General features: G+C 45.3%; 1 protein-coding gene across 2 annotated transcripts in view; it reads left to right on the forward strand.

Moving 5' to 3' along the window:
• Positions 1–19,468, forward strand: part of SPATA5 (spermatogenesis associated 5) — a 460,802-nt gene that overhangs the window by 140,712 nt on the left and 300,622 nt on the right. For both annotated transcript variants that reach the window (XM_033938624.1, XM_033938615.1), the window contains exon 12: positions 11,257–11,310. In XM_033938624.1, coding sequence (XP_033794515.1) covers positions 11,257–11,310 — 54 coding nt within the window. The remainder of the gene's footprint in view (positions 1–11,256; positions 11,311–19,468) is intronic.

Raw genomic sequence — 19,468 nt, forward strand, 5'->3', positions numbered from 1 at the left:
CACCAACCCACAGGACATGCTGGTGCCCAAAGAGCCTGATTCTGTGTCTCCAAGAACGTGAACTCTCAGGCCTTGAGCATGCGCACATGCTCAAGGCCCAGCACAGGAGGCAGTTCTTCGGGCATCGGCAGGACATGCTGGTGCCGGTGCGGAGGCTACACTGAAGTAAGAAGAGGGTTCAGGTGGGTTGGGGGACCTCAGGTCGCGGCGAGGGGGGTGCCGGATCGCAGGGGGGGGGGGTGTTGCTCGCAAATCGAGGCGCGCTCGGTTTCCGAGGCGCCGATTTTGCAAATGCTTTGCTCGTCTTGCAAAACACTCGCAAACCGGTGCACTCGTAAACCGAGGTACCACTGTATTTCACTAGTTATTCCCATCTCTAGATCATTGATAAATATGTTAAAAAGCAGTGGTCCAGCACAGATCCCTGGGGAACTCCACTATTTATATAGTGGGAGTGTGTGGCACTGGGGTTAGACCTATAGCCTCAACACCCTCAGGTTGTGGGTTCAAATCCCTCGCTGCTCCTTGTGACCCTGGGCAAGTCACTTAATCCCCTCATTGCCCCAGGGACACTAGATAGAGTTTGAGCCCACCGGGACAGATAGGGAAATATGGAAAATACCTGAACGTAAACCACTTAGGATAAAATATGTATAATACTCTCCCAAAATCAAAATGTATTGCTGTTTATTAGTAATCACATAAGTGTTGATACTACAGAGCGATACACAACACCAGCAAGAGAGCACAGATTTCTCGAAAAGGAGGAAAAAGCCTCAGATCCCCGTCTGCCGCCAGAGTTTGATCTTCGCAGGCAGACTGGAAAGGGAAATCACCTCATTGGCTGTAAACCCCCCCCCCAAAAAAAACAAAAAACACCCCTCCTCTTTCCCCATCCTATATACACTTATTTTCACTCAATTTCTAATTATCTAAAACTTTCATATATATTTATTTGTGAAGGGTAAGATACTTAGCTTATCGTAAAGCTTGTTGCTCTCAACTCTGGTTAAATAAGTTTGCCGTCTGTGGCCGCCTGGGGCAACGGGACTCGCTCATCAATTTTTTTTCAGTAACTGCTCCTCAACTTTGGAACTCTATGCTGATCCATTTACAAGAAGAATCATCATTAAACCGCTTTAAATCAAAATTGAAAGACGCCTTTGATTTATAAATTTCCTACAGATGGGATCTCCCCTCCCCCAATGTACTAACCCTATATGTCTCTCTACCTGGTCCACTGAAAAGACAGGTGAGAGCCATGTCTGTGGAGTGTTTGGGACGAAAGCCAGTTTGCAGAGGATCAAGAATCTTGTCGAATTGAAAGGAAGTCCAAGGTAGCGATGGAGAAGAGCCACGCTTTGAAGTAGATTGGATGGGAAACGGAAGAAGGGAGACAGGGCGAGAGTGAGGTCCAGCAACGGTTTGAAGGCAAGTGGAATGGATAGGTTGAGAATATGGCAGCCTGTGAGATGGGGGTCGAGTAGGGTCTGAGGGGCATGTGCGGTTTCAGAGAAGGAAGGAAAGTCAGCGGTCGTTGACGGAGGGTCGAAGAGGGTGGGATCAGGCGAGGGGAGCTTCCTATCACACCACTACTTTTCATGCTCAAAAGTGCTTTCACCCCCTAAAGTGTCTGTCCCTTGGTTTTTGCAGCCCAAATGCTGCTACTATTAGCATTTCTATAGTGCTGCCAGATGCATGCAGTGCTGTACATTACATGTATGACCTTGCATTTCATAGCATTAAATCTTAGCTGCCAAATTCTGGACATTAGCTATAGGTGAAGAGTAGCCTGGTGGTAGAGCTGCTGCCTCAGCACCCTGAGGTTGTGGGATCGAATCCCAGCACTGCGCCCCTGACCCGTGAGATTGTGATGTCATAATGCCTCATTCCACCAATGCCTAAGAGCCAACCTCAGCAGTGATGTCACAATGGCTCGATTGTCCTGGACTTAAGAACCTAAGAACAACCTTACTGGATCAGACCAGTGGTCCATCTAGCCCAGAATCCCATCTTCACGGAGGCCAATCCAAGTCACAAGTACCTGGCAAAACCCCAAATAGTAGCAGCATTTCATCTCACCGATCCAGGGCATGCACTGGCTTCTCCCAAGTCTGTCTCAACAGCCGTTTATGGACTTTTCCTCCAGGAACTTGTCCAAACCTTTTTTAAAGCCAGCTACATTAACCGCTCTCACCACATCCTCAGGCAACGCATTCCAGCGCTTAACTATTTTAGGATACCCAAAATGAATGTGCACGAGAGAGATTTGAATACAGTGAAAGCAGGAGCGTTGCAAATTTCTCTCATGTGTATTCCTTGTGGCTTTCTTTGAAAAGCTGACTGGTTTGCTGCATCTCGCGGACCAGATTTGAAACCCTTTACATGAATCACATCACTTTAAAGAATTACCCTCTTAAATGTTTGTTTGGCTTATTGTCCCTCTCTCTTTCCTCCTTCCTTCGCCTCTCCTCATTCTCTTCTCCTGTGCTTTTTTTTTTTAAGTTAAAGAATGTTGTTGACATGACAGATTGTATGTCATGAGTTAGTCTGTTCCTCGTACAGTATGTATACCTTTCTCCTGCCTTCTTCACTCCCATATCTGCAGGCAGGGACGCCACTGGCTTCTTCATCAGCCTGGTGAGCGGGAAATGAATTTTCTATGTGTACACATTCAGCACCTTGGATTTATCACTGTCGAAGTTTGGCTGGAGTTTAGTGTGAATATTTTAACTTAAAATTACTACTCGTATATAAAAATAGGCCTCATTTTAATTAGCCTATCATTTCTCCTTCCTCCAAATATTTTTTTTTCCTATTTGTTCTGTTACAAAGATTAGAAGATAGCCTTGAGTGTAGAATTTGAAATAACTCTCTGTTTTGTGCATTTAATAATCCTGCCAACTCTGGTACTGTTTAAGCATGTTGTTGATCTCTTTTTAGTGGAATTTGTATGTTGTGAGAGCTGAGCATAAGCAGAAGCCTTTATTAAACATATTATATGAGTTAGTGAAGGGAATAAATCCCAAACTTTGCTCTGAGCCTCCCCTAAACTAAAAGGCATGTCCGCATTTGTGGCTCGCGTTATGTTGCTGGGTAAAAAGACGGTCCTGGCTGGCTGGCTGGCCAATGCACCCCCTGATCTGCAATGATTGTACAATCTTCTTTGGAACGCAGACAATTTGCTTGATTTGGGAGCCTTTTTGGAGGGACTTTACACCAGTTGCGAGAAGTCGTTTCTTGAATACGTGATTCCTTTTCCATTCCATGGTATATGGTGCCTTTCTGGGATTATGTTGGTAGGGGCGGGTTAGGGGGGTAGAGGACTGGGGTGGCAGTGGGGTAGGGGATTGTTTTTGGTGCTCTTATACTAAGAAAATGGTTGTATTTTGATGTGAATGTTTCTTTGTGCACTTTGTTATCATAAAACACATTTCAATATAAAACTTTGCTCTAAAGCCAGTAATTAAGGAGGAAAAGCCTCAGAAAGCTTCAATATACAGTGTTCCTCCACGAATTCGCAGTTCGCGGTCTCACTCATTCATGGTCTGCTCCGAATCGCTTCTTCATATGGTCAAACCTGAAATTGACCCTACACGAGGCAACTAACCGCTACATAAAATTGGTACATAAACAACAAAGAAACAAAAAACCCCCATGGTTTTCACTGAAGAGGTCCTCGTACCTCGTCAGAATTTTGAGTTCACCACCAGCTGATGTCTACAGCGAATTGTCAAGACTCCAGATGAGCAAAGCCATGGGTCCCAGACGAATTGCACCCTAAAGAAGGGGAGAGTCCCCCTGGATTGGGAAAACAACGAATGTTGTTCCTCTGCATAAAAAGGGTTGCAGGGCAGAGGCTGCGAATTACCGACCAGTGAGATCTCACATCGATAGTATGTAAACTCATGGAAACACTAATTAAACGTAAGTTGGACACGATCTTGGATGAGGGGAATCTTAGGGATCCTAGTCAACATGGATTCACTAAGGGTTAGATCGTGGTCAATCCAACATCATCAGCTTCTATTGATTGGGTAACAGGAAAGTTGGACTCAGTGAGTCTCTGGACATAGTATACTTGGATTTCAGCAAAGCTTTTGACAGCGTCCCACACCGTAGGCTACTAAACAAGATGAAATCAATGGGGTTTGGGTGAGACGATAACTTGCATTGGTCAATGATTGGCTGAGTGGTAGACTTGAGAGGGTGATGGTCAACGGTACCCTCTCATGAAACATCAGAGGTGACCAGCGGAGTGCCGCAGGGCTCGGTCCTGGTCCTCTCCTTTTTAACACATTCATAAGGGACTTGACACGAGGGCTACAGGGTAAAGTAAACATTATTTGCCGACGACGCAAAACTGTGCAACATAGTAAGTGAAAGCTTTTTACAAGATAGTATGACACAAGACCTTTGTACGTTGGGAAAACTGGTCCTCGGACATGGCAGCTAGGCTTCAATGCTATGAAATGTAAGGTCATGCACCTCGGTAGTAGAAATCCGTGCAGAACTTACACCCTAAATGGAGTAACATTAGCCACGACCTCAGTAGAACGAGATTTGGGAGTTATCATCAATGCAGACATGAAGGCTGCCAAGCAGGTAGAGAAGGCCACATCCAAGGCAAGGCAAATGATGGGATGTATCAATAGAAGTTTCGTCAGTCGGAAACCAGAAGTCATAATGCCGCTGATACAAAACCATGGTGAGACCATCATCTGGAATACTGTGTGTGCAATTCTGGAGGCCACATTACCGTAAAGACGTGCTTAGAGTTGAGTCGGTTCAACGGATGGCCACTAGGATGATCTTGGGGTTTCAAGGGTCCTCTCGTACGAAGAGAGGACTGAGCAGACTGCGCTCTACACTCTAGAGGAACGCAGGGAGAGAGGGGACATGATTGAGACATTTAAATACATCACAGGACGTGTCGAGGTGGAAGATGTCATCCTCTTCCCCAAAGGACCCTCGACCACAAGAGGGCATCCGCTTAAACTCAGAGGAGGGAAATTTAGTAGTGACACCAGGAAGTATTTTTTCACAGAAAGGGTGGTAGATCACTGGAATTAAAGCTTCCGGTGCAGGTGGTCGAGGCCACCGGCGTGCTTGACTTTAAGAGTTAAATGGGACATGTATGTGGATCCCTACGTAGGACGAATCACTAGCATCTAGACTTATTGGGGTGGGTCAGTAAAGTGGGCAGACTTGATGGGCTATAGCCCTTTTCTGCCGTCATCTTTCTATGTTTCTATGTAATCAGGAGCTGCGTGTCAAAGCAGGACTTTACTAACAGGAAGAGGCGGTCGGAGTAGACCGCGAGTGATTTTCTTCACCACGCCGACGCTTCAGCTGCCCTCTCCTGCCTCCCCTGCCTTTTGACAGGTGAAAAACTGTATTTGCGTTTTTTTTGAATTCGCGGAAACCCCGCGAATTTTGGGGAGTACTGTTCAGCCCCAGGGTCAGATCAAGGGACTGTGGTACCCTGTGAAATTTGATGTTGAAATAGAAACATGATGGTAGTTAAAGGCCAAATGGCCCATCCAGTCTACCCAACCGCAGTAACCATCATCTCTTGCTCTCTCCGAGAGATCCCACGTGCATATCCCAGGCCCTCTTGAATTCAGACAGTCTCGGCCTTCACCAACCTCTTCCGGGAGACTGTTCCAAGCATCTACCACCCTTTCTGTAAAAAAGATATTACCTCAGATTACTCCGGAGCTTATCACCTCTTAACTTATCCTATGCCCCTCTTGTTGCAGAGTTTCCTTTCAAATGAAAGAAACTCGACTCAAGCGCATTTACATTACGTAGGTATTTAAACGTCTCTATCATATCTCCCCTCTCCTGCCTATTTCTACCAGGAGTATACATGTTGAGATCTTTAAGTCTGTCCCCATACGCCTTATGATGAAGACCACACACCATTTTAGTAGCCTTCCTCTGGACCAACTCCATCCTTTTAATATCTTTTTGAAAGTGCGGCCTCCAGAATTGTACACAATATTCTAAATGAGGTCTCACCAAAGTCTTATATAGGGGCATCAATACCTTCTTTTTCCTACTGGCCATACCTCTCCCTATGCAACCTAGCATCCTTCTAGCTTTTGCCGTCACCTTTTCAACCTGTTTGGCCACCTTAAGATCATCACATACAATCACACCCAAGTCCCGCTCTTCCGTCGTGCACATAAGTTCTTCACTCCCTAAACTGATACCGTTTCCTTGGATTTTTGCAACTCAAATGCCTGACCTTGCCATTTCTTAGCTATAATATTAGCTGCCAAATTTCAGACCATTCTTCAAGCTTCATTTAGGTTGTCCTCATGTTATCCACACCATCCGGGGTGTCTTCTCTATTGCGATTTGGTACCATTTAAGATGAGAGTCACTGGTGTCAGAACAGGTTTGGGAGAGGGACCTGTGATCCAGCATGCAGTAGTTTTGATGGGTTCAAAACCAATTTCTGGGCACTAGAGCTGGTCTTATAGAGCAGGACTATAAAAGATTTAGGTCATGGTGAAAATGGGAGATGTTAGAAAAAGTAGAATACCATCTGCATAGAAAAAGATCTAATGTTTAACTCTTGAATCAGTGTAGCTAAGGACTCATAAAAATAGTGAAATGTAGGTGGTTAGCGATTTCCACTGAACTGGACGAAGGAGTTTGAACAGTGGAAGGATAAGATGAGAACCAATGGTAAACAGCTCCAGATAGGCCACTATTGTATAATGAGACAGAAGTAGTGTGCAATCTGTCAGGTCAGTTGTTGCTGAGAAGTCCCAGCGATATCAATAGGACAAAGATTTTTTTTTAAAAATATGTTTTTTATTGAAAATGTTTTATATTACAAACATATACTTGGAATACTGTGTCCAACACTGGTCTCCCTACCTAAAGAAGGATATAACCCTGCTGGAAAGGGTGCAAAGATGAGCCACGAAGCTAGTTACAGGTATCAAGAACATGAGCTACAAAGAACGCTTCGGAAAACTGGGATTGTTCACCCTCGAGAAGAGAAGACTGCGAGGGGACATGATAGAGACTTTTAAATTATTAAAAGGATTCGACACAATAGAGCAAAGAAACATCGTTTATTCACATTGTCCAATGTGACTCGGAAAAGAGGTCATGGATTGAAGCTTGAGGGGCACCAGGCCCAGGACAAATATCAGGAAATTCTGCTTTGCACAACGAGTGGTGGACGCTTGGAACGCACTCCCGGAGGAGGTTGTGATGGAGACCACCATTCCGGCATTCAAGGGCAAGTTGGATGCACACCTTCTCGCAAATCACATTGAGGGATACGAGTAAACAAGGTTTCTCAACAGGAACACCTGGCTTGGCCTCACTGCGAGTGCGGGTCGCCGGACTGGATGGACCTAGGGTCTGATCCGGCGAAGCCATTTCTTATGTTCTTATATTCTTACATGCCAAACAGAACAACAGTACAATAGTCAACAGCAGACAACACAAAAACCTCCAATGATTGATCCATTCACGAAGGCCTAAAAGACCCCCCCGCCCAAAAAGACCCACCCAACCCAACCACCACCCACCTCCCCCCAACCCAGCATCTCCAGTGTCAAAAGTTCAAGAGAGAACTTCTGGCTCTATGAGACAGACCGTCCTATACAGGGGCCCAGATTCTCTGAAATTTCCGCCAGAGACCAGGGCCACCCTTACGCACATCCAAGTATTCAAATTTTAATAGAGTAAACAGTTCATTTCTCCACATCATAACCTTAGGCACCTCAGGCTGTCGCCAGAAAACAAGGATACATTTTCTGGCCAATAAGGAGGCCTTGTGGAATAGCAAGTTACCCCCTCTAGATAAACCCAATGTAGTAACTTGGGAAAAAACTAAAATATCTGCCCGCAAAGGAATCGGCTTACTCAATGTCATTTGTAAATACAAAGCAACAAAAGAGTGAAAGGTCTGAAGTCGGTCACAGGACCAAAACATATGAAGCAGGCCTGCTGGGTGGACTGGCACTCAAAGATTTTTTTTTAAATTTACTACTTCAAAAACCATAAAACATACTTTTAATGATTACAATCACAAGCATCAGCTTGTATAAAACAACGAAGTAGAAAAAGAAAAACCTTTACTTAAGTATGGATGGATGAATTATGCCACTGAGTTGGCCACCGACTTGTGGGGAATCCCCCCTGTGAAGTTTCATGGCCTTCTCCCACGCAGTAGTGTCACAGCTGCCCAAGATAGGGCCTCTCAGCCTACACCACCTGGCATTCCCAGGCGGACTCCAGTCAGGCCCGACCTTGCTTAGCTACTCAGGGTGGCCAGCACATACACAAAAATACAACTCTTCTCTTAATTAATGAAAATGGAAAAGGACATCATCCATCAATCTAATTAAAAAACTCAATATATTCTTCAAGTCCAGGAAAGCTCTAAGTTGATCAGGAGCCAAAAAAGATCTATTTAATTCCAGCATAATGAACCAGGACACTTGCAAGGGTGACTTAGGAAAAAAACTTGCACCAAGATCTTTAGTTTCCTGTCTCATGGTTAGAAATAATTTCCTGTGTTCTTGAGTCAATTTTGTTCCAACATCAGGATAAATGCACGCCCTCTGACCCTGAAACACATTTGCATAATTGCATTAAGATCTTGCTCAAACGCAAAGGAAATTAATTAAGTAGATCGAACTTCATTCTTCAGTCAAAGAGTTCTCAAGAAAATCTGATAAATTATTTCAAATCCAATCTTGGTCCCAGATTATTCACTTCTGAAGAATTCCTTCTGGTTTCTTCCTTATAGCCATATAATATAATCAATTTATTGGAGGTATAGGGCCTCTTTTACAAAGCCGCGCAGCCCTTTAAATCTCTGTGGGCTTCATGGCCATTACCGCAGTGGCCCGCTCTAAATGGCTTCGTAAAAGAGGCCCATAGTCTCTGAGGTAAATCCCAAATTATTTATTAGGTATTCAGTGTTCTCCCCAGAAATCTTTTCCCAGCCGGGTGGCAATGAAAAGTAGCCAGGTGGGGCGGGCAGGGAAATTTGGTGGTTAGATAGGGTCATTAATAATAATAATTTTATTTTCTTGTATATTGCCCTGCCATATTCCTAATTTAAATACAACATCAATAAGAAATACAATTCAATAAAGTACGAATTAAAACACACCATCGTTATTAACTGTTTATAAAAAAAACATTCTTGCTTATTCAAATAGGTAAGTTTTCAATAATTTCCTAATTTGAGATAAGAGTAAGACTGGATGATCAAAGGGCACCATCCAGGAGTTCATCTTCCCCGCTTGATATGCTCATGTCCTGTCCAGAATGGTTTTATAAACGACAGGCCTTTAGAGCAGGGAAGATGAACATACCGGAGTTTTTTATGCATTTATTTGACCTTGAATAATTTCAGGTAAGATACTAGATAAGAAGGCAATAAACCAAAAAGTGCCTTGTAACAAATACAGCAAAACCTTGGAGTGCAAGTAACTTGGTTTGCAAGTGTTTTGCAAGACAAGCAAAACATTTTTATTAAATTTTATCTTGATATACAAGCAATGTCTTGCAATACAATGTACATACAGTATATACACATCACAACTGAGCCGATGGTTCTTTTCTCTCTGACGCTGCAAGAGTACAGTGACTGTTCTAAACGATGCGAGGTCTTGCAATACGAGTACATACAGTATACATGCGTCACATCATCACAACTGAGCCGATGGTTCTTCTTTCTCTGACGCTGCGGGAGTGTAGTGGACTGTTCTAAACGAGCAAAGTCTTGCAATATGAGTACATACAGTATACACGCGTCACATCATCACAAACTGAGCCAATGGTTCATCTCTCTCTGACGCTTGCGGAAGTGGAGTGACTGTTCTAAACAAGCGAGGTCTTGCAATACGAGTACATACAGTATACACGCGTCACATCATCACAACTGAGCCGATGGTTCTTCTCTCTCTGACGCTGCGGGAGTGTAGTGACTGTTCTAAATGAGCGAGGTCTTACAATATGTACGTATAGTATTCTGTATTAAAGTTTTTGGGTTGTGGAACGAATTGTCAGAGTTTCCATTATTTCCTATGGGGAAATCTGCTTGTGATATACGAGTGCTTTGGATTACAAGGCATGCTTCTGTTATGAATTATGCTCGTAAACCAAGGTTTGACTGTACAATCCAAATTTAAAAACACTCTGATTCAAAACGGGAGCCAATGCAATCTAGTATAAAAAGAACTCACGTGGTCATATTTCTTTAGACCAAAAATCAAGCGGACAGCGGCATTTTGAACTAATCGAAGTCTTAATGAAGTCTTTTTGGTTAAACCTACAATAATCCAGGGTAGACAGTATGGTAGACTGAACTAATAGCCGAAAGGACTCTGTATCGAAATATTTCTTAATGTTCCTCAGTTTCCATAGTATTGCATAACATTTTTAAATTAACAGATCCGTATGTTTCCTAAAAGTTAAACTGCGGTCTAAAGTTATTCCCCAAATTTTCAAACTAGGTACTATTAAATCCAGTGGCATACCTAGTATATATAACAGCCAGTGCTGATCATTTTTAACAACCTTCTCCTCTATATAAAAAAGTTGTTTTTAGTACTAAGGCTCCAATTAATTCAAAATACAGCCATAAAAATCAGCACATTGGCTACCAATATTACATTGAATTACACACAAAATTATATTATTAGTGTTCAAAATTCGCTCCATTATTTCTCAGTCAATTTCTGACACCCTACACTCCATCTCGAACTCTAAAATCCCTAAACCACAATCGCTTAGTAGTTCCTAATTTTAGAGAAATATTTCTTGATTCAATTTGTAACTCAATAGTTGCCTTCAGGGTCCAAAATTATGGAACGCTCTTTTTAAGAAAGATCTCAAAACTTCTATTTTCCAATGCGTTTTTATAAGCATCAGCTGTAATATCAATCTCACCAGATGAAGCATATAGACCATCCTTCCCCTGTTCTTTTCTATCATAAATTGTATTTCTTTCTTTATCCTCCTGTCACATAATGTTTTATCATTATTTTGTTGTTTTAATTTTAATTTTTTTAATTAATTTTATCAGTTTCTAATTATTTGTAATTATTATTTTATGTAAGCCGCTTAGCTGTTACATGATTTGCAGGATATCAAAAATGAATAAACTTGAAGATTCAGGGTTTTCAGAAACACCGCGTTACCTGGACTAAACTGAGTGGTATATTCAAAAAGTAATGGAAGGAAACTGTTTTTTTTTGTTCTTCTCAGGGGCCTGAGCTGATGAATAAATTTGTGGGAGAGTCAGAGCGCGCTGTGAGAGAGGTAAGAAAGCTGTGTCTTGCAGTAATCATCCCCACAAGCAGTTATTGCTGGTAATCCATTTAAACATAAGAACATAAGAATTGCCGCTGCTGGGTCAGACCAGTGGTCCGCTCATGCGGCGGCCCTCCGGTCAAAGACCAGCGCCCTAACTGAGTCTAGCCCTACCTGCGTTCGTTCTTCTTCAGCAGGAACTTGTCTAACTTTGTCTTGAATTCCTGGAGGGTGGTTTCTACTCATAGACCAACTTGGTTAACTGGAGCTATTCATGAAATCCATAATCTAATAGTTGATCTACTAGGACATGTTTGAAGTGAAATGTTCGATTGAATTTCTATTGCAATGCATTAGGATAGTTTTTTCTGTTTTAAACTAAAAGACGTTTTTTCAAAGGCCGTCTCTTGAGCATGCTCAGGTGGAAAACAATGCCTGCTTCAGGCAGAGTGTGTGTTTTGCAGAGAGGAAGAAAAGGAAGAGTGACTGCCTGTGTTTCTTACAGAGGCTAAGTTTATGTGTTAAGGGAGTGACAGTGTGCAAGCGTTTCTCAGAGTAGGTGTTTTTCTCACTGGGAGAGTAAATAAACATATTCCTTACAAAACCATTGATCTAAAAACAGCAAGGATAATATCAAAATGTCCCTACTTAGGAATAAAGATAGTGAGTCAGTCGCTGTGGCCGGCCGATTCTCTGGCTGATTCTCCAACAGCAATTGTTTGCGTGCAAATGCGACTGATTCAATCGCTCAGTTCTAACACCAGTGACAGGAAAAGCAGCCTCCTGTCATTGCTGTTGGGATGTGCAATCCCATGCTCCCCTGTGCCGGTACCTCCGAGCCACCCCCGAACCCCTCAAAAATATGGCAGGAGAGATGCCCACTCTCTCCTGCCACCAGACGCTGACACTCCTGCTCCCCACTCAACCCCCACGAGCCAAGAAAAAATGACAGGAGGGAAGCCTACTCTCTCCTGCCACCAGATGCTCCCCTCTCCCCTGCCAAACTTAAATATGGCAGGAGGGATACAGAGGGAACCTAAGGGAGTCCCTGATTGGCTCAGACTACTAAGACCCGGCCGAAGGAGAAGGGCTTGAGTCATCTGAACCAATCAGGGCCTTAGGCCCCTCCCTGTGCATCAGATGATGCAGCAGGGAGGGGCCTAAGGCCCACATTGCAGACAGTGGCCAACGGATGAGAAAGAGGGACTGACTGAGCACCCCTCCTGTTCCCGCTCTAAAGGTACAAGGAGGGAGTGGGCATCACTCCTGCCATATTTAATGTTATTTAGGGGGGGAAGCATCCTCCTGCCATTTTTTTTGGTTCGGGGAGGGAGGCGTGTCCGTTAGAGTGCTGTGTGCACCACTTAAACTAGTGTCCCACGAACATTTTGACTCTGCGGCACATTAAACTCAGCGACACGGCTGGAGGGCATTTTTGATATCTTGCAAATCATGTAACAGCTAAGCGAATTACATAAAATATAAGTACAAATAATTAGAAATTGATAAAATGAATTTAAAAAAAATTAAAATTAAAACAATAAAATAATTAAAAACAATATGTAACAGGAGGATAAAGAAAGAAATACAATTTATGATAGAAAAGAACAGGGGAAGGCAAGGGCAGAGCCAGAGAGGATCGAAATACGGAGGGCGAACGACTGGCTGCGAGGATGGTGGCAAGGAGATGATGCTTCGGGTTTCTGCACCATGGAGAAGCACTGCAAAGGGCTACAGGGACAGGATGGGCTACACCTGACCAAAAGAGGGAGAGAATGTCCTTGGACACCGTCTAGCCCGCCTTCTCCACAGGCTTATAAACTTAGGTAAGTCGGGGGAGGGTACAGGCATAAACAACATACCTGGCGAGCTAAACTGCCTAATACTTTTTTGAGGCTGAGGTAAGTAGTCACCAAAATTCTGGATCGGGGGTGAGTGCACACACTTTCAAGTCGGGAGTAGGGTCATATCATATTTATGGGTCACATTGTAATTCTGGGTCTAAGGGGAGTACACACTGTAGTTCTGGGTATATGGGGAATACACATTGTAGTTCTGGGCCTAAGGAAAGCACAAATAACGCAAACAATGCTAAAGGTGTTCAAATAGCTCAAGCAGAAATATCCCCATTGAGACATAACAGAAATACAACATGGAGGGCTATGTACGTCAACGCACACAGTTTAGGAAACAAGATCCTGGAATTGGAAACAGAAATAAGTAATGCCGACCTGGATGTGGTGGCGATATCCGAGACCTGGCTCACAGACTCCCACGGGTGGGATATGGTCATACCGGGTTACAACTTGCTTCGCCGGGACAGGGAGGGCAGAATGGGAGGAGGTGTAGCATTATATACTAAAGATGACATTAAGGTCACGAGAATCACAGATGTCCAGTACACTGGGGAATCCCTTTGGGTTAATTTGGCCAGAGGGAAAGACAAATGCTTGTATCTTGGCATAATTTACAGACCCCCCAAGACAACAGGATGACCTGGATATGGAAATAAATCGGAGATATAGAAAAATATCACCTTGCGTGGGGACACAGGTATTGCTAGGTGACTTCAACATGCCTATGGGATTGGGTTACACTGTACCTCTGCTTCCGGAAGCAGCAGGAGGCTATTAAACACTATGAAGGGAGCAAGACTCAGGCAACTGGTGTTGGAACAACAAGGGATCAGGCTAATACTGGACCTGATACTTACCAATGGAGAAAGTGTCACAGAGGTCTCGGTGGCGACACATTGGCCTCCATGTGACCACAACATGGTATGGTTCAATCTCAGGAAAGGTTTCACTAAATCGTACCACACTGACCAAGGTCCTCAAATTCAAGGACACAAATTTCAAAAGAAATGGAGACTTCGTTCACCAGGCGCTACAAAGCCAAGCTGAAACTGATAATGTGGAAGAAAATGTGGTCGACCTTGAAAGCCACCATACAAGAAGCAACAAACCGCTATGTTAAATCAGTAAGTAAACGGCGAAGGAACAATAAGTCACAGTGGTTTACTGCAGAGATCTCAAACCTCATCAAGGAGAAGAAAGAAGCTTTCATCTCTTACAAAAAATCAGGGAAGCAGGACTCTAGAGCAGACTACCTGACCAAATCAAAAGCCGTCAAAACAGCAGTCAGAGAGGCTAAATTCCACATGGAAGAGTCTCTGGCAAAGAACATCCAGAAGGGAGATAAATCCTTCTTCAGGTATATCAGTGACAGAAGAAAAAACTCAGGCGGGATTGTAAGTCTTAGGAATCCAGACGGAGACTATGTGGATAAGGATTCGGAAAAAGCCCAACTATTAAATGAATACTTCTGCTCAGTCTTCACCCGAGAAGCGCCGGGGCTTGGCCCTCAGCTACAGACAAGGGTTGGCTCAGTTGACCCTTTTAGTGACTTTGAGTTTACGCCCAGCAGTGTCTACGGTGAGCTGTCAAAGCTCAAGGTTAACAAAGCAATGGGCCGGACAACCTGCACCCCAGGGTGCTTAGGGAACTGAAGTGATGTCTTGGCGGAGCCACTGTCCGCGCTCTTCAACCTCTCTCCTTAGTACAGGCAGCGTCCCGTTGGACTGGAGGACGGCTAACGTCATTCCACTCCACAAGAAAGGCTCAAAGATGGGAGACAGAAAACTACAGACCAGTGAGTCTAACATCGATAGTGAGCAAACTAATGGAAACTGCTAATCAAACACCAAATTGGATAAAATCCTGGATGAAAAGAATCTACGGGATCCCCGACAACATGGATTTACTAAGGGGAGATCATGCCAATCCAACCTGATCAGCTTCTTTGATTGGGTGACGAGAAGCTGGATATTGGGGAGTCCCTGGACATCGTTGTACCTGGAGCTTTAGCAAAGCATTCGATAGCGTACCACACCGCAGGTTTGCTGGGCAAAGATGAGTTCTATAGGATTAGGTGACACATTGACGCAATGGGTTGGGAACTGGCTTGGAGGTAGGCCTTCAAAGGGTGGTGGTGAATGGCACCCCCTCCGAAATGACGGAGGTGATCAGTGGAGTGCCACAGGGCTCAGTCTTGGGGCCCAATCCTAATTCAACATCTTTATAAGGGACTTGGCAGAAGGGCTTCGAGGTAAAAATAACATTATTCGCCGATGACGCCAAACTAAAGTAATGTAGTGGGCAAATGCACAACAGACAAAGAATTCAGTGCCCGACAACATGATGCACGACCTACTCCTGCTGGAGGCGCTGGTCTAGGACATGGCAACTCAACTTCAATGCCAAAAAAATGCAAAATTATGCACCTGGGCAGCCAAAATCCATGCAAGTCTTATACCCTTAAATGGCGAGATCCTAGCAAAAACGGTAGCAGAACGAGACTTGGGGTGATCGTCAGTGAGGACATGAAGTCTGCCAATCAAGTGGAGCAGGCTTCATCCAAGGCAAGACAAATAATGGGTTGCATACGAAGGGGTTTCGTCAGCCGTAAGAGGGAAGTCATTATGCCATTGTATAGATCCATGGTGAGGCCCCACCTGGAATACTGTGTGCAATTTTGGAGGCCACATTATCGCAAGGATGTGCTGAGACTGGAGTCGGTGCAGAGAATGGCCACCCGGATGGTCTCGGGACTCAAGGATCTTCCATATGAAGAACGGCTTGACAAATTACAGCTATACTCGCTCGAGGAGCGCAGAGAGAGGGGAGACATGATCGAGACGTTCAAGTATCTTACGGGCCGCATCGAGGCGGAGGAAGATATCTTCTTTTTCAAGGGTCCCACGACAACAAGAGGGCATCCGTTGAAAATCAGGGGCGGGAAACTACGAGGTGACACCAGGAAATTCTTTTTCACTGAAAGAGTGGTTGATCGCTGGAACAGTCTTCCACTACAGGTGATTGAGGCCAGCAGCGTGCCTGATTTTAAGGCCAAATGGGATAGACACGTGGGATCTATTCACAGAGAAAGGTAGGGGAGGGTCATTAGGGGTGGGCAGACTAGATGGCTGTGGCCCTTATCTGCCGTCTATTTCTATGTTTCTATGTTTCTATATGCTTCATCTGGTGAGATTGATATTACAGCTGATGCTTATAAAAAACGCATTGGAAAAATAGAAGTTTTGAGAGCTTCCTATAAAAATTTCTTATCCTAATCAGGATTCAAGGCGGTTTACCACAAAGGGGGATACAAAAATGAATAAACAAACGAAGCATAATGTCCCCTGTATCGTTGCATGGAATCTTGATTACTCTCTTGGATTCCGGAATCTTGCTATTATTTGAGGTTCTGTATGGAAATGTTGCTACTCATTTGGGTTTTGGCCAGATACTAGTGACCTGGATTGGCCACCGTGAGAACGGGCTACTGGGCTTGATGGACCATTGGTCCTGACCCAGTAGAGGCTATTCTTATGTTCTTATGAATTACAAACCAAAACAGCAGACTGGAACAGGAACGAATGGGAAAGAGAGGAAGAACTACACTATTCAGATAGAAAAGTATAATTGGGGAAGGCAATTACATTCAGAGCACTGGCGTAGGGCAGTGGGAGGTACTTGGGGCGGTGGAAATCCTCTCCCTTCCCCATACCTGTTTAGTTTCCCCAGCGCAAGCAGTATCTCCAACTCGATGCCGGCGTCGGCTCTCCCTTTGATGTCACTTTCTAGTTGCAGGACCTGGAAATAACATCAGAGGGTAGCGCCGAGGCTGGTGCGAGCAGCAAGTTGGAGCTGCTCCTTGTACCGGCGAAGATCTAGGGGTACAGTGGGGGGAAGTGAAGGCACAGGCGTGGTGTGGGCAGAGAGGGGCCGGCGCCCCCACCAAGACGGCACCCTGGGGCGGTCCGTATTCCCCTGCCCTGCATTCAGGTACAGTAGGGTACAGTGGCATACCAAGGAGGGGTGCGGGGGGGGGAGCGGTCTGCCCCAGGGTGCACGCCTTGGGGGGTGCACCGCCAGCTGTTCTCACTGCCTCTAACGCCAGACATGCAGCTTCCGGACTTCTCTAACCCCCTATCGCTATTATTTTAAAACGTTATGGCAGCTGCGGCGCTGTATCCATCGGAGGAGACTTCTAATCTCGGCCTGCCCCGGAACTCTTCCTGCAGCAAGCACCTGCCTAGGCGGGAACAGGAAGTTGCTGTTGCAGGAAGAGTTCCGGGGCAGGCCGAGGTTAGAAGTCTCCTCCGATGGATACAGCGCCGCAGCTGCCATAACATTTAAAATAATAGCGATCTGTGGTGGGGAGCAGGTGTGGGGAAATCTGGAGCTGCAGGGCCGGCGTTAGAGGGACTAAGAGATGATGGTGCCACAGGGTCCCGCGTTGGGGGAGGGAGGAGAGAAAAGAAGAGTAACCGAAGCATTGGCAATTTGGGGGGGAGCAGCTGTGGGAAGTCCAGAGCTGCAGGGGAGAGTTTTGCTGTACCCAGCTGGAGGGAGAAGGAAGATGAGGGAGGGAATGAAAGGAGGATGCCAGGGCTTGGAGGGAAGGAGGAAGGTATGCTAGACTAAGGGAAAAGGAAGGGGGAGATCTCAGAGCATGGAGGGGGAGGGAAAGATGGAAGGAAAGGAGAAAAATGCCAGAGAATCAGGGAAGGGCAGATACCAGACTTGGGGTGCGAAGGAAAGAAAGGATAAGAGAGAGATGCCAGAGCATAGGGGATGGGTTGGTGACAGAGAGAAAAAAATGGAGAGGTGGCAGAGCTGAAATCAATCATGTACAAAGGAGAGAAGGGGCACAGGATAGATAGTTATGAAAGGAGCATAGAAAGAAGGAAGATGTTGTATGGAAGAGAAAGAAGGCAGATATTGGATGGAAAGGGAAGAGAGGGGCAGTGACTGGAAGGGGCGAGACAGAAGGTGAACAGTAGATGGAAGGGGTAGAGAGAGGGACAGACACTGAATGGAAGTTTGAGGGAGAGGAGGGAAAGCCACTGAATGGAAGGTGTGAGGGAGAGGGGAGCAGATGCTGGAAGGAAGTGGGGAGGAGAAATAAAAAAGGGCACATGCTGGATTGAGGACAAGGATAGAGATACTGAAGGATGAAGGAAAGAGGTGGCAAGCTTTAGGTAGTAAAAAAAAAAGGACATTGATGAGAGGGTAGTAAGAACGTAATCTAGACCAGTGTTTTTCAACCTTTTTTGGCAAAGGCACACTTGTTTCATGAAAAAAATCACGAGGCAACACCACCATTAGAAAATGTTAAAAAATTTAACTCTGTGCCTAATATTGACTATATATAAAGTAATTCTCTTGATAGGAATCAAATAAACACCAAAGAAAGTATTTTATAATGCTGCCACCGCCAACAACACCGTTGGCGGCGGTGGCACTCAAGTGGCTAAAGAGCCGCAGTTTGCCGGCCTAGGGACAACACTGGAGGGTGGCCAGCTGTGCACCCCCTTGGGACGTAAACCCGGGTGGGGCAGACCGCCCCCCCACCCTGGTATGCCATTATCTATACCTCACTCCCTCCCTATGACCAAAAATTCTCCTTTCTTCTATTCCCCGTGTACACAACCATCTCTTTCCCTCCCTTCCTCTCTCCAAAGTCCATGCCTTCTGTGTCCAAAACACTCATTCCCTCCCTTCCTCTCTCCCAAGTCCCATTTTCTTCTGTGTCCAAAAACGCATTCCCCTCCCCCACCTCAGCATCTCTTTCCCTCCCTTCCTCTCTCCCAAGTCCATGCCTTCTGTGTCCAAAAACCCATTCTCTCCACCACCTCAGCATCTCTTTCCCTCCCTTCCTCTCTCCCAAGTTCATGCCTTGTGTCCAAAACGCACTCCTCCCCCCTTTTGTGTTTCCGTGTTTGCCTCCCAGCCCATCTTTGCAACTTTCTCAGCAAAACGAAGCTCAAGCTGCAAGGCTTGTCTTCTGCTTCCTGCCTGCCCTGCCGCGCACAAATAGCCGAACGGAAGTATTCTCCGACGTCAGCGCTGACGTCGGAGGGCAGGCTTTGCTTAAGCCCTCCCTCCGACGTCAGCGCTGACATCGGGGGAACGCTTGCGATCGGCTATATGTTAGCTGCAGGGCAGGCAGGAACAGAAGACGAGCCTCGCGGCTCGAGATGTATTGAACTCCGCGGGTCCCCCGTCCAGCTCTCTCCTGTCCACGTGGGGCGGACCGCCCCTCTCCCTAGACTGGTGGTACTGCCTGATGGCGGCCCTGACCGTACGGCACACCAGGCAAC

The sequence above is a fragment of the Geotrypetes seraphini genome, chromosome 1 (assembly GCF_902459505.1).
Source record: "Geotrypetes seraphini chromosome 1, aGeoSer1.1, whole genome shotgun sequence".
NCBI lineage: Eukaryota > Metazoa > Chordata > Amphibia > Gymnophiona > Dermophiidae > Geotrypetes > Geotrypetes seraphini.